The sequence below is a fragment of the Cryptotermes secundus genome, unplaced genomic scaffold (assembly GCF_002891405.2).
Source record: "Cryptotermes secundus unplaced genomic scaffold, Csec_1.0 scaffold75, whole genome shotgun sequence".
NCBI classification, from domain to species: Eukaryota; Metazoa; Arthropoda; class Insecta; order Blattodea; family Kalotermitidae; genus Cryptotermes; species Cryptotermes secundus.
The window spans coordinates 300,406-315,789 of NW_019737390.1; the positions used below are offsets into that span (position 1 = coordinate 300,406).

The 15,384-nt window shown below is 41.6% G+C and overlaps 2 protein-coding genes across 2 annotated transcripts in view; one reads left to right on the plus strand and one right to left on the minus strand.

Moving 5' to 3' along the window:
* LOC111870251 (elongation of very long chain fatty acids protein AAEL008004) overlaps positions 1-4,877 on the plus strand; it is a 104,854-nt gene extending 99,977 nt beyond the window's left edge. Inside the window, exons 8-9 of the mRNA XM_023862369.2 lie at positions 1,023-1,159; positions 3,147-4,877. Coding sequence (XP_023718137.1) covers positions 1,023-1,159; positions 3,147-3,308 — 299 coding nt within the window. The 3' untranslated portion in view covers positions 3,309-4,877. The remainder of the gene's footprint in view (positions 1-1,022; positions 1,160-3,146) is intronic.
* A 3,820-nt stretch (positions 4,878-8,697) lies between these two features.
* The window catches only part of LOC111870259 (elongation of very long chain fatty acids protein AAEL008004), a 15,813-nt gene continuing 9,126 nt past the window's right edge, over positions 8,698-15,384 (minus strand). The window contains exons 5-8 of the mRNA XM_023862383.2: positions 14,069-14,125; positions 13,452-13,557; positions 9,885-10,021; positions 8,698-9,064 (exon numbers count right to left, since the gene is read on the minus strand). Coding sequence (XP_023718151.1) covers positions 8,900-9,064; positions 9,885-10,021; positions 13,452-13,557; positions 14,069-14,125 — 465 coding nt within the window. The 3' untranslated portion in view covers positions 8,698-8,899. The remainder of the gene's footprint in view (positions 9,065-9,884; positions 10,022-13,451; positions 13,558-14,068; positions 14,126-15,384) is intronic.

A 15,384-nucleotide genomic window follows, 5' to 3' on the forward strand; every position in this document is an offset into this window, starting at 1 on the left:
ACTTCATAACTCACTCAAATCATAACGCATGTGTGTGTGATTATATCTTTCTTTCTTTGTTAGGCGGCAAATCTGTGAATATATTCCCGGGGCAACAATAGAAAAAATGTGAGATCTGAGGTTTCCACGGCGGTGACTATGAAGAAAGCAGTCTTCTGAGATGTGTCACCGTGTAGATGTGGTGTTAACCGACGTTTCGGAGGAACGTATCGTCTCAATCTTCAGGGTCTCTTCGTTTGCAGATTTTCATATTTTTCCTTCTACCCTGAAGACGGAGGCGATACGTTCCTCCGAAACGTCGGTTAACACCACATCTATACGGTGCCACATCCCAGAAGACTTCTTTCTTAACAGAAAAAATGTTGCAAGCTTGGTTCTTTATGCAGTCCGTGCCGTATCGAAGGAAAGTATTCCATTAGTTCTTCCCAGAACTTGTTATTCTTCAGTGTGTTATTTAACGGCTCTTTCCGTGTCTATAACAAATAAAGTCTGTTAATGTTTTCTTAATTTATTTCTCTCAAAGGAACAATATAGGAGCAAAAAAGAGTGCATTTTTAGGGTGACAATCTGACACATCACTCACTTCTTTCGTCAAAGAGAATATTATCTAAAAATAAATACGAGTGCTGAAACATCTACCTCGCTCGCATGACCTTACCATATGTTATTTTGCCATTTGCCCAAAGCGAAGACTCCACATGAAATTGTCTCATTTGGAGTCACTTGACGAAATTCAATATAATTTAACCAGAGTTCTGAAATAATATTTGAAGCAATATTGATAGACGTGATAGAAAAAATAGAAATATTGCTTGAAAACACTATTAAACTCTTTGATAGTTGTCACACTTATTAAGTTTAATGAATTCATTAATATATTTGCGGAATATTTTAAGTTATTTAATTTCTGGTCCTAGAACACGGCTAGCGGGAAAGCTATCTTGGAATTGTTACAAAGATCGGTAATGCAGAAGATACTTTAGGAGAGACACATGAGTTCTAAGTACAGATTATGTTCTCAGGTGGGCATGGAACTCTCCTCGGCGTCATCAACTCTTTTGTTCACATCATCATGTACGCTTACTACCTGCTGGCAGCCCTCGGGCCGGAAGTGCAGAAATATCTCTGGTGGAAGAAATACCTAACAACTCTTCAGATTGTAAGTTATCGTTAAGCGGCCTCCGTAGTCTAGGGGTAACGTTCCCACCTCATGACTCAAGGTACGCGGGTTCAAACCCGGCGGAAGTCGTCGAATTTTTAAGGGCGGAAAAATTCAGGGAACAAGTCCTCCGGGAGGGACTTTAAGCCGCGTGTCCTGTGTCGGAGATTTACGGCACGTAGAAGAACCTCATATCTCTAGGAGACGTCTGAGCTAAATTAGGCAACAATTTCCCTCCCAAGTAGTTTCCAATGCCTCTGGTAGATGGGGGAAGTATCAAGGTACCGAGGGCCGACCTCNATTTGTCCCTCTGCCTCTAATCCAGCCTAAGGCCGCACAATATCTATCGGTCTGCCACGGCACTGCAACTCAAAATTATGTATCTACAATGTGATACTTTCTGCTACATATATTTATATGTGCATGATTACTTACGTTTTACTATTTTCTGCAATATGTCACAAACTGCTCCAGTATTTTTGACTGTATCACTGAGAGACAACCAGCAGAAAGACGGATATCTTCAAAAGAGGGAATAAAGGAACATATTTAAGGACATTGCCAATCTATACCAGCTATTGCGGGTAGTCCAGCCTCCTTTCACTTCCTTCCAGCTCTGCTTCCGGAAGCTTTGAGGTCCGTAGTGGTCACAAGTCTTTCAACAGTATCTTCGAAATAGATGGGCCTAAGGAGCGACGTACGCGTCATACTGGGAAAGCAGACGACAGCCCGTTCTTTTATTAAACCATGTTTTCTCAAACTCTGCAGATTCAAAGTTATCACAGTGACAACATAATATCATCAAGGTATACAGAATGCGCGAACCTTAAGTTAAACTCATTCTTAATCTGGGCAAAAGTGGGGCGGGTGATCATCTTCAGTCTCAAACAGTCGTTATAACCGACAAAGGAGCTCCCGGTAAGACGGAAGTGTCCTAGAACTATTCAAGTCACAAGAGTAGTGACAGAGAGAGAGAGAGAGAGAGAGCGGTTCTAGCGTGAATGCTCAGTTGTTTATCTGCAACTTCATGAAGATTTTCTGTGGTAAATGCTTATCGCTGCGTGCCACATGATTTTGGTTTGTTACTTCGAAGCATTCATTTTGGAATTGTAGAAATACACGAGAATGTGTAAATGTATATTTGTGCAGAATTACACTGCAGAAATTATTTAAACATTAAAATGTTTCTAAATAATATATATAGAAATTGATTTCTGATCTAAAAGGAAACATTACGTCTCCGATATAAAGACCAACCAGTTGAGTCTGCTTAGGGTAATATTCGCTGTTTACTATCGGAATCATATAAAACGCATAAACACAGTCAGTAGTTAAAATGCAGAATGTGTTCCTTTTTGGACAGGTGGTACATATCTGTAAAAATCTTCGGCCATGTCAATGGGTTATAAATTACCAACATTTCAAGAACCATGTCTGTCCCCGTCATCAGGGACTGTTGTGACAAAGATGGTCCCTGAAACGTCGGTATTTTCTATCCAGTTGAAACGCCTGTTGGCCCGAAAAGGTTTCATCAACTTTAACCACCTTGTAATCTTCAGAACTTATATTGAAAAGTTAAAAGAATTTCGCTTTTTAAGCATCCATAAAATTATAAACTACTGCTTTTCTAATGCATTATATTTTCTGTGTAATGATCCAATTTATAACTGCTTAAAACATCAGCGAAAATGTTAGAAATTCTTCTGAATATTCGCTTTAAATTCTCCTGAAATACAATCAGAGATATTTCAAGGATAAACATGCCAAATTGCCATCAATATTAAACATTACTGAAACGAAATCGTAATCGCGAATCTTAACTCACTGAACAGATGAAACCAACATCAAGAAGTAAGCTTCATATGAATAGTGTTTTGGTCATTGTAAGTTTTCTGAGATGTTTAACATACACAATATTTCGGAAACGCCTAAAGTCTACTGTTAGAATACTTTATATCGTTAATGATTGTTGTGTTATGTTTTCCAGGTGCAGTTTTTCATCGTGTTCCTTCATTCGGCCCAGCTACTTATATATGAATGCAACTACCCCAAGACCATTGTGTTTCTACTGCTAATCAATGCCCTCTACTTTGTGTACCTGTTCACCATGTTCTACAAGAAAACGTATCGCTCAAAGAAGGATGTATAGAACAATTGTATCTTAGTGTATGTGTGTGTGCGTGTAAGTTTGAGCGCGAGTGTGTGCTCGTGATTAAGATAAAATATTATTATCAATGCGATTGTAGCACAGCAAATTGTGATTCTGGCCAGGAAGCATAAATAACATTATAAAACAAGTCTGTGACAATAGCACGAGTCGTGGAGACACAGCTACCAGAGGAAGACATTCTTACTAAAATTCTAACAATGCACGTCCCTTCCATGGGATTGAATTCAATTCTTCCGTAGAAATTATCTAATTCTTAGGTATGAAGACTAATGGGCAGATATCAGAGGATCCCTAAAGATACTGGAACTTGTAGGAAAGCACAGTTCTGTGAAATGAAATAATACGAGTAGGTACTATATTTTGCAGCTGTTGGCTGCTTTCCTCTCACTTGCTTATAATAAATAATTTAAAGTTGTATGCGAAAAGGGTTACGAGCCTACGAATTATTATGCCCTACATTACATGCTAGCTCAAGTGTGTACTTCGTAGACAGTAAGTTAATAACAAATATTTCGCAGTAAAAGTAATGAAAATTCGGCACACTCTAGTATTATCCTCAAATCTTACATAGTATTATCAATACTCGTCGCCCTTTCCAGACACTGTCCTCTGAACGGCCTTTCTGCAGTATTCTCTTGAGCACTGCGGTTCAGCGCGGTTCTTTCGTTCTGTCGGTACATATTTATAAAATCTGGTACGCGATTCGTGTTTCATTATACGAAAATATCACAGATTACGGAACCTAACCAAAGGACAGTTTTGAGTGCACTCACTTGAAGCTGTAAGAAGCCTACTTCCACACGATCAATTTTACACATTCTTAATTTTATAAAATTCAGAGAGAAATCTTTGAATCATCTGTTCTTTAGAAGAGAATATGGCGTTTAAATCTGTACAACCTACTGCTTATACAAGTGTGACAGACGATAGATGGCGGGCCATCGGCGGCCCTATCGAAACATAACTTTGTTACACCGTTGTTTATGTGAAGCACAGCCGTTCCAAGGTCCAACGCGCATAAATTTACCTGTAATATGCGTGAAGGCGTCTTTCCTTTCTGATACTTATTTGGCTTACATCACGTGATTCAATTTTTCTCCTAAATATTTGAAGATATTTTTCGAAACACCAAAGTTGTCGACCTTCTAACAAATGTGTGTTTGAATATTCTGCGTGCGTCTTTCATTATTTCTCTGAAACAGCCGCTTTTCTCTTTGTTTTAAGGAGAAACAATTTTGATGCTTATAATTTCACAAAATGCAACACATCGTAATTATTTACTTCAACTCTGTAAGCCATGTGAGATAAACGCACGACGCAGAACTATACTTAAAAATGATTTAATGCATTTCACTCAGTATAAATTTTACACAATATTTTACATGCCACTTTTCTATGAAGGGAGGTGAAATACCTATGATTACGTGTATCTCAGTTATGCAATTGAAATATACATCTAGGAAAATGTCTTATAAAGTCTACGTCTTAAGTTTTTCACTGTGTATTATTAGGTTACCAGCAAAAATAAAATAATAATTACATATTTGACGATGTATCTGTGTGCATAATTTCCGCCAGTATATTTTCCATTTCCATTAAATTTAACAATATATAATCTCGGAGTATTTGTCACCTTGTAATAATATTATACTGATTTTTTTTATATTAGTTGAAAAATAGCACAACAAACATGAAAAATATCACGTGTCTTGCTCCAAACTTCCAATATGTATAACCGATAATCGGAAATCTGCGCTCCTTGAGGAAACCCGTATAAGATACCCGCGTTGAGTCCACAATGACAATTATTTCTTTTCGATGTCATTTTTAGATGTTCCGAAAATTTGTGATTACTTTTTGCGAACTACAACAGAATTCACGAATATTACTATTTTCTGGTACGTGGTACCACGTAGGCCGGTAGATGTTTGCCCACGGTTCGAGTCAATGTACTGCTTCAATTTTCAGAATGGAACTGACCACGAAAATATATGTGCTAGGAGCCTGAGAACACCACACTTTTCCAGAAACTCTGAACGTGACACAGTCCCCCAGAAACGTCGGTAAATACCTACGAAACTAACCTGAGAAAGCAGCCATCTCCACAGACCTCGCTATAAAAAGGTAAAAAGTAAAGTTTTCCCTGTAACAGGCCGTAAAAACCTAACGGGTGTGAGAGGTCGAGGCTCCACTTCTTCTAGGCAGTCGGCTCATAGATGGCTGTAAGTTTGTGAGCCTTACGCGCCGGCCGCCCTTTACCCCCAGGAAGATTCCTAGTACTTATTTCTGTTAGAGGCTGAGTCGACCCCAGAGCCATTTTGCGGCTGGAATGATTAGGTAAAGTGAGAAAGAATCACTTCATCGGGACCCGAACCCACGACCTTCCGGCTTGTAGCATAGTGCCTCAACCAACTACGCTACCTTGTACTCCCGCTAAAATGGTGTAACCTTTCATTATAGTCAACTAGACTAATTCATATTGATAAAGATTTATTAATTTAAGGCTATATAAGCAATAAACCCAGTCCAACACACAGCCACATTCTTACCTTCAGCAAGTGACACAACTCCAGTTCTGCTTTGTGGGCAGAATTAATATCTGGTACACTCGTATTTCATGGAATTCTGGTAGCTTTAGTTGCTGCGGAAGGCCTTTAATAACAGGAGATTTGAGAGCTAAGCTAAGCTAAGCTGTAAACTGAAATGGGTGTGACAGAGACCAAAACCAAGCGTATAATACAGCAGAGAGCTGTCAGCTCTAGCATTGGGAGTGTAAAGGTCAGAATCGCATAGCAAAATACTATGAAGGGAGGTTCACGAAATTAGGACACCTCCTAGCTTTCTAAATGGACCAATAAGACATGTTTGGAAAAGTTAACTTCTCTTGGATGCTGGGGCTCGGTGGTCCTCAAGTTTCCAGAGAGTTCATTTTCCAAAGAGATTCTGAATCAACTTTTGACTAATTCAGACACAACAACCACGTCACCCTGATACATTATAATAAGTGATGGTAGCAGCCTTATAACTTTCATATTCTTGCTTTGCCCGGCCCAGACCCGTTCGACCCTAAATCAGAACTAATCCGTACCATTACTGAGCAGAGCTTAGCTACCTCCGACTTGTTCCTATTTACGAGACACCTCAATAATCGTAGGGGAAGATAACTTTGGCCTACTAACACCACCATCAACAACTCTCCTTCCGTCCCACATAATTTCTCGAAATCCACGAGACAGGGAAGGGGTGTAGTGTAACTTCAGCAAAGGTTTCCAGGAACATGGTGAAGGTGAGCAGTACAGGGAAAGAAGAGTAACAACCACAAATGTAAGAGTATACACAAGTTGCGCTCCTACGAAAGGAACCGCCTCCCATAGCGTAGCATACTTGTGTAACAGCGCGCGGGGAAGAACCAGTTAGAATGAATGCCGGGCTAGAAGAAATGAAGGCTTGGCAAAAAGAGAAGACGGCTTGCTAAGAAGCGACGGAGGTCTGTATAGACTATTTGAAGATCTACCCAGAGAAGAAGAAGCAGGCCTGGAATAAAAGGAGGCCGCTGCGGATATCGTCCAAGAAAGTTAAGAAAAAATGAACACCACGAATTTGGAGGCCATTCTAGAGAATTCGGAGGACACAGAGGTGCGTCAGGAAGTCCTTAATGAAGAGTCAACAGTGGACTGTATCGGAACATCGGAGGACAGATCTATGGACAAGGAATCAGCTGTGGGATACCACAAATCCACGGAAAAAAGCGACCAAAATTAATGTTGAAAGAGGAACCCATAAAGGACTAACGTTCGAGGAGAGACGACGGACGGAGCGTAAAATCAACAGCAGCATAAGGGACCGAGGCCTGAAACAGCAGCTACTTCTAGGAAGCAAGAAATTTAGGCAGACCCTCGGCCTGGAGGTCGCGGAGCGAGCAGTGGTGTTTTCCATTCAGGCGTGATAAATCAGTGACTGGACATTGTTGAATGGCCGACCTGCTCCTAAACGAAAGAAGAAACTTCCAAAGCACGTGACTCGGAAAAGAACAAAGACGATGGTGGTAAACCTGGACAGACGAGCACCTCATCAGGAATCTGCTCGGAACGAGCGGCCTTAACTAAGCAACGGCGGAAGCAGTTCTAGAGTAATCACAGCAAGAACTGAGGCACGAGGAAGGAAGGCCAGGCCGAGCCGACAGTTCAAAACACAGACCTCGGAAAGAGGAAATGACAGTACACCTGTATGCTATTCTAGACGAATATCCTTAAGGAGAGAGCAAAGTTGCATGTACACCCGTTGCTAGGCAACGACCGGAAAATATCCAACCGCACAACAGCTATTGCCCGTAAACAGCAACAGAGGAATTGTGCTTCCTACGCTGCCCATGCCAATGGCTGAACACGCAACAGTAAAATTCTTCATACCACCGCTAAGTAACAATGGCACTGCAATAGAGGAATGATGTTTTCTACGCGGTTCGTGTAGAGATGTTATAAGCAAGAGAGCTGAATTGAGTGAGTCAGCCGGTGAAGTTAGTCAATGAAGAGGCCGCCATATAGCTTAAGCGGTTAAACGCTGGCTTCCCACCGAGGCGACCCGGGTTCAATCCCGGGGTCTGGTCAAGTGGGATTTGTGGTGGACAAAGTGGCGCTGAGGCAGGTTTTCTCGGACGTGACAAACTTCATTCCACCAAATTCTCCATCATCATAATCACCCGGGGCAGGCTACAATAGACAAATCAATGGCCGCCGTGCCGAGTGGACCCAGTTGGACTCCACCCCCCACTAAGCTAATTAGTGGATGAAGCTATGGTTTGTGAATTAGTGAGATGACCACTGGGGTTCAGTTCCTGTGAGCTGTTTGCTATCAGTAGCCGATAGCTCAGGCCGGGGACAGTTCGGGGACTCAGAGGAAGGGAGTGTCCGCCTTTAGAAGATGAAGACACAGCTGGATGAGAAGACTTAAGGCTGTGCCCTTGTGAACTGTGAAGTGTCTGAACCAGCAAAACGGCTATACTTACTTGCAGTCACGGATCTGCAAGAGTACACTATATCCAATTACTGCTCCAAAACCCGCTTATATTCACGCTGTATAGGGTGACATTTTATTTTCCTCACATAATTGTTAAATTTAACTTTAGGAGCATCTGGGCGAAAATTTCTTCGAAATTTTATTCGCTGTTATTCATCTAATACACTTTTCGGATCCTTCCTTATCGTACTCGTGCTAAGAAGATCGAATTCCTTCTCCTAACAATGAAGTAACTGTGATGCGTCTGCACAGTACGTCAAATTCAACGCAAGGATACATTTATTTAGTGTGCGGGAGGATAATAAAATAATAAAGGAAACAAATATCTAGATACGAAAAAAATATTACAGAGTTCTCTTTATAAATATATTGTACCTCACATTAACACTCTCCTTTCTTTTGTGTTTTGTAGTCTCCTTAATTTGAATTATTTGTAGACTGTATATATAAAAAAGCATATTATTCAGTAGAGAGACAAGAATAAGTTAAATTTATATGTTACAGGAAGAATAGTGTTTATTATTATACAAAATAACTAGTGGTGTAAAAAATATTTACATAACTTTCTTCTTTAAATAGGTTTTCTTGTAAAAATTGGCAAACAAGATAAGCAGAATTAAGTTCTGGGTGCCTATCAACACAAGCATTATAGCTGGGTACTCACAGTCCTTAATAATGAAAGCAGAGAAGCTATGAAATGCCAGGAACACAAACTGCCCCTGAAACGAAAGGACATAGTGAAATGAGGAAGGCCCTTCATAAGGACATGACGCAATTAATGATTACATAGAAGAAAACACAACATTTAAGTAAGAGTATCTTGGGATGAAGGCGAAGAAAGAAAAAGTGTGAAGAATTCGGACTCAAATAGAGAAAATATCTTGAAAGTGAGAGCACAACATGAAATGAGATGAGACTGCAAAAGAGCAAAGAGTACGTCAAATAATAATGTAAGGTTCTGGAACAGCGATTTACATTATGCACTGCACAACATGTGGGATGCCATACAGTCATGTGTACATAACAGCGGCGTTGAGGATTGGAATTGTATTTCTTATGAAATGTTCAGTTTCGCATTTGAGAATATCGTCAAATACTTTCTATTCCAGTATCATAATCGCCTCTTGAGAGAAAGAGATAATATTAATAATAATATTTACAGAATCCTTCCGACTAGTAGACACTACATGGTAATCATCGAATTCAAATGAACATACCGCACGCAAGTACACTTTGAGGTAAGGCTCTAAATTTCCATTCGGGAAACACTAATATATCTACAATTTTGTAAATGAGATGTGCATTATGATGAAGTAGACAACGACAATTCTATTCTAAATTCTTATAAATTCGCCATTCGTGAACTCACATCGTCTCAGTCGATGAAAAATAACCTATGAAGCTAGATGATCGTAGGTAAGTAAAACATTAATTTTGGCTATAATTTGTGAGTTAAGCAAGAATCGTTATTAAAATTACATTTATACCTATTAAAAAATGGTGAAAAATATAATGAAGGCTAATCTACATATTGTTTACCATTTGTAGTTGGGTGATATATTTCTTCCACCAAAGGTTCTTCTTGTATTCAGGCCACATTGATGTCACGAAATAGTAGGAATACATTACGGCATGAACAACGGTGTTCAGAAATCCCACAATTGATCCATGGCCACCTGTAACGTCGAAATGTAACATATAAGGCCATTATCTCATGGCCGCTTTGAGCATTAAAATATTTAATATGCATAATTAACATCTCATGGCCCCTGTAACATCGAAGCACAACACATATACCAGGACTGTGTAATGTGTGTCAATGTTACAGGGGCCATGAGATGAGATCCCACTATTTTCCCATGCAAGCCTATAAGAACCAAAACGTTCATATGGATCATTAACATCGATTTGCCTTCTTTAATGTCGAGAAAGCAAATATTTGCTACCACTACAGCGCGGGCCCCTAAAACATCTAAACAAAGCCCACATAACAGCAAATTTGACTGCCCCCTTGGTAGAATCGAGAACATGTTCTTATAAAGATAATCTCTTGTGAAAGACTATGATGACAAAAGAATTGAAACATTCTAAATGTACTATGCCGGTCACGGTAGCCGAGCGGTCTAAGGTATGCACTGTCTTCGCTCGCTTGGAAACCGGATTCGTGGGTTCGAATCCCAATCAGGGCATGGATGTTTGTGTGCGTTTTTCTGTGTTTGTGTACAGGTAGAGGCCTTGCGACGAGCTGATCACCCGCCCAAGGAGTCCTACCGTACGTCTAAGATCTAGTAAAACCGAAGTGAAACGGAGAGTTTCATGGAGGTAAGCCTAGGACCAATTGAGGGCTGTAGCGCCAACGAAAAAAAAAAGTACTATATCACGTCCTAATAACATTGAAAGAGTTTACACATCAAATTAATAAATTATCGTGACCACATGTAATATCAAGGCAGTTGACATCCCAAAAGTGCTTGGTGACCTGTAACTTCAAAACATTGTATGTGTACACATCTCACTAGTGCTTAGTGTCCACCTGCAACATCAAGACACTGCTTCATGACCTATAACATCAAGATATTAGACATATCTCACTAGTGCCTAGTGGTCAGGGTTCCTGGCTACAGATCGATAGGTCCCGTGTTCGATTCCGGGGGCTACAAGATTTTCTGAGATATAGTGAGTCTGGAACGGGGTCCACTCAGCCTCCTGAGGATAAATGAAGAGCTATTTCAAGGAAATAGCGGCTCCGGTCTAGACAATCGAAATTAACGGCCGTGGGGAACCGTTGTGCTGACCACGTGACACCCCCTATCCTTAAAATTTGGCACTAACTTCGCCGACAAGTGGCGGTCGCTCGGTCGGTATAGTTCGCTTGCGGACTACAGGCCATTAGTTTGAATTTGACGTTACCAATTGAATCACGATAATATCACGCGTGATATTATTTTATTCACGGAAGTTACGGACTGTAATTCATCTTAACTGCGGTTTAGTCCTACACAACAGTGAGGCCAGAAGAAACACAATTCAGGGATATTCATACGCTAATTCGGTAAGCATTGTATCTCCATACATTAAATGTGGTCCAGAATACGCTGATCAGGGTTAAGTTCCTATCTCTTTTCCCTTATTTTCCTCAAGGCCAACCTGTCACTCTACCACGAGAGGGAAATTCGTATGAGCCAAGTTGCCCATGCCAGAGACCATTCATAGTTGTTCAGCCAACTAACGAAACCGTTGCGAGGAGAAACAATGGCGACCCTTATCATTTGCTAGACATTTTCTGCTAAAAGTCACCATATAACACGCTCCTGAAGTTTGACCAACTTCCTGCATACTGGTCACGGCAGTGACGAAAATAAATAGTGCATGATGAGTCATACTGGTCCGCCCCCGAAAACACAAACACGCAACACAGTTACCGTGGTGTTCCTCAGTCCTCCAGCCTCATTTCATGGATAACTGATAATCAGGGAATATTGATATCAACGAAAAACTCACTTACTTACTTACTTGGCCGCGTCATATCTCAATCGGTTAGTCGCTGGTTTTCCACCGCGGCGGCCCGGGTCTGGTCAAGTGGGATTTGTGGTGGACAAAATGGCCCTGGGGTAGGCATTCTGCGAGTACTTCGGTTTCCCTTGCCAATCTTCATTCTACCAAATTCTCCATTATCATAATCACCCGGGGCAGGTACAATAGGCCAATCAGTGGCCGCCGTGCCGTGCGGACCCAACTAGACTCCAACCCACACTACGCGAATTACTTACTTACTTAATCCGTTCTTTTCATGCCCTACGGTGTCGAGGTTGAGTTTTCATTTTAATCATTTTACAGACGGTAGGACTCAAACTTGGTTTCTGACATTAAGGGAGGAACATAGACTGAGGGTGTTTGAGAACAGGGTGTTGAGGAGAATATTTGAACCGAAGAGGGATGAAGTGACAGGAGGTTGGAAAAAACTGCATAATGAGGAGCTTCATAACTTGTACTCTTCTCCAAGTATAATTAGAATGATCAAGTCAAGGAAGATGAAGTGGGCAGGGCATGTAGCACGAATACAGGAGACGAGGAATGCGTACAGGATATTGGTGGGAAAGCCAGAAGGAAAGAGACCATAGAGAAGACCAAGGCGTAGGTGGGTGAACAATATAAGAATGGATCTTAGAGAGACAGGGTGGGATGGTATGGATTGGAGAGATCTGGTTCAGGATAGGGACCAGTGGAGACCTCTTGTGAACACGGTAATAAACCTTCGGGTTCCATAAAATGCTGGGAAATTCTTGAGTAGCTGCAGAATTGGCGGCTCCTCCAGAAGGGCTCAGCTCCATGAGTAAGTAAGAAAGGACTCCTCGGACGAGTGATCAAATCGTCGCAAGGCCTCTACCTAAACTCAGGACAACATAAACACAGAATAAACGCAAACAGAAATCTGTGCCTTGTGTGGGATTCGAGCACACGATCCCGGCTTCCGAGAGAGTGAAGACAGTTCATGCCTTATATCGCTCAGCTGCAGTGACCGGCATCACGAAGCACGTTGATATTAAAAATTCTCAGTTCAAGGAAAGTACACGAAACTGTTAAGCAAATATAAACTCATTGGTATATCTTATTGTTATTAAATTTGCGCTATTCCACATTGCACGTTCGGTTGACCAATAGAAGTTATAAGTATAAAAATATCTTTCATATTCAGATTGAACCCATTTGTTATATATACTCGTATTGTTAGTAGGATAGCCCGCAGTCAGAAGTTCAGAAACGCAACCAAACGACCAAATGGGTAGTAGAAGTCATATAATAGAATATTTATCTTGAAGTCACTTAGACACCAAATGAGGAAGTTTTTCACTCTCATCTCTAAAGAGGCCCATACACGTACGAGTCTGGCTCGTGAGTCCGACTCAGCTCGTGTTCCAATGAGCCAAACTCGTCCGTGTGTGGGTCGCAAAGTTGGGAGTCAGCTCATGTGTGTGTGGTTAAATTAATCCGAGCCCGGCTCCCGAGTCAAGCTCGCCGAGCCAGACTCGTACATGTATGGGCCCCTTAAGTCGAACGGGTTGCAGTTGAACCACAGTTGACCAACACTGACAGGTTTTACTGTACCTGGTACGAATTTCGCCGCAATCCACACATTCAGGAGCACCATGATATGGTGATACAAGTGCAAGAAGCTCACTTGCTTGTCTCTCTTCCGTAAGACCATAAACACCTGTAACCAAGATTGGGACCAATTACTGCATAATATCTTTGCCTTTCAGGGGAACATCACCACTAAATAGGCGAAAAGTTTCGGTGTGAATCTGAGAGACGTATTTTCGAAGGTGATATAAGTGTATGGAAGAATATTCTGAAGGATTGGCTCAACCTATGTAAATCTCCAAGAATTCTCTCCTAGCCTGAATCTTCTTGTTCTACAGGGGCATATGAAGTACCAAATTTTGACCAAATATACCATTATCTGCCACGTGGTCGGGTCTATCACACACTTAAGAGGTGAAAAATGAGCTTTGTTTAGTAGAATGATGCAAAAAATACCATTATTAAAATAATTATGGGTGGGACCTTGTGTTTGAAGTCAAAATATACGTATTTAAAAATGGCAGAAAATGTCAGTAGGAATGTGGGTCATCCTCATGGACTTCTTTCTTCACTTAAGCCAATTCTATTTACTTGTTACGATCAAATCACTGATACTAAAATTATTATTGAATGAAACTTACCGTGTCACAGAGATCGAAGACTTTCATTAAGAAATACGAGTACATCAATTTGGCAACCTAGGAACAGAAGACACGAAATGAGAATTAGTAGTCAACAAATTCCTCTCCCTCCTTACTGAAATGGCATGTCAACTGAACGCCTCTCTTCCAGAGGTTCTGGACGCTGGGTCGCGTCGTTATGAGTTGAGCCATCTTTTCGTTCTACGAAACAGCTTGTTGCCTTCCCACACAACCTATATTTTTACCCCTTCCTTTCCTATCTGTCGACTTCCCCGTCATAACTGACTTCCTTAACCACAGGGGCTTGCTATTATTTTTTATGCTAGTGGGGTGGGACTAAGTCCCTTGTACTGCGGCCACTTCTGGCCTATTGTACCAGCCCCAGATGATAGGTGAGGGTGATTGTGGAGCAATTGGTGGAATGAAGATTGGAAGGGGAAACCGAAGTACAATACTCGGAGAAAACCTGCCCCAGGGTCACTTTATCCACCACAAATCCCACTTGACCAGACCCGGGATCGAACGCGGGCCGCCGCGGTGGGAAGCCAGCGATTAACCGCTTGCGCTAGGGCGCGGCCGAGGGGCTTGCTTACTATTGATTATTCGGTACTGAGCAGCTAAGTGGAGTAGAGCTCTGGCCGGCTATGCATTCTGAAAGGGTTAGAACCAGGATTTCGAAGCTGAAGACCGACAGGCGAATGCCTGATTTTCAGGTTTATATCTGGCTTGTATCTACTGGCTGGAAGACCGAAAGATCAGAATTCGAGTCCCAGTAGGGTCAAGAATTTTCTCTTCTGCACATCTATCAGACCAGCACTTAGGCGCACCCAGCCTCCTATCCAGTGGGTACGGGCGCTTGTTCCCCGGGGTTAAAGCGGCTGGGACCTGAAGCTGACCACTCTCCTACACCTAGTGCCGGGGTTAAGGAAACCTGGATCTATACATTCACTTCCCCATACGCCTTCATGGCGTGGTGCTTAATTAGTTAAGCATAGAGACAACTTTACTTTTTAGTCTTATTATATTGCCTTCTGGCTTTAATTACGAGCACGTCTGCTTGTTCCGCCTAGTTTTGGCTATTCGCGGTGATGTCATTCTGTAGACTATCGGCCTTGCCCTCACTATCTGTATCTGTGTATTAAACCGCATCAAGATCAGATAATACTATAAGACCCAGAGTGTACCAAAATACCTGAAGCGGTTTCAAGCGGCCATAACAACTTTGAAATTGCACATAGAAGTAATTTTCGCAAATGGAACGAAACAGCAGGTATTCAAGTTTTGATCGCATGCGCAATCCCTCTCCCCCCCCCCCC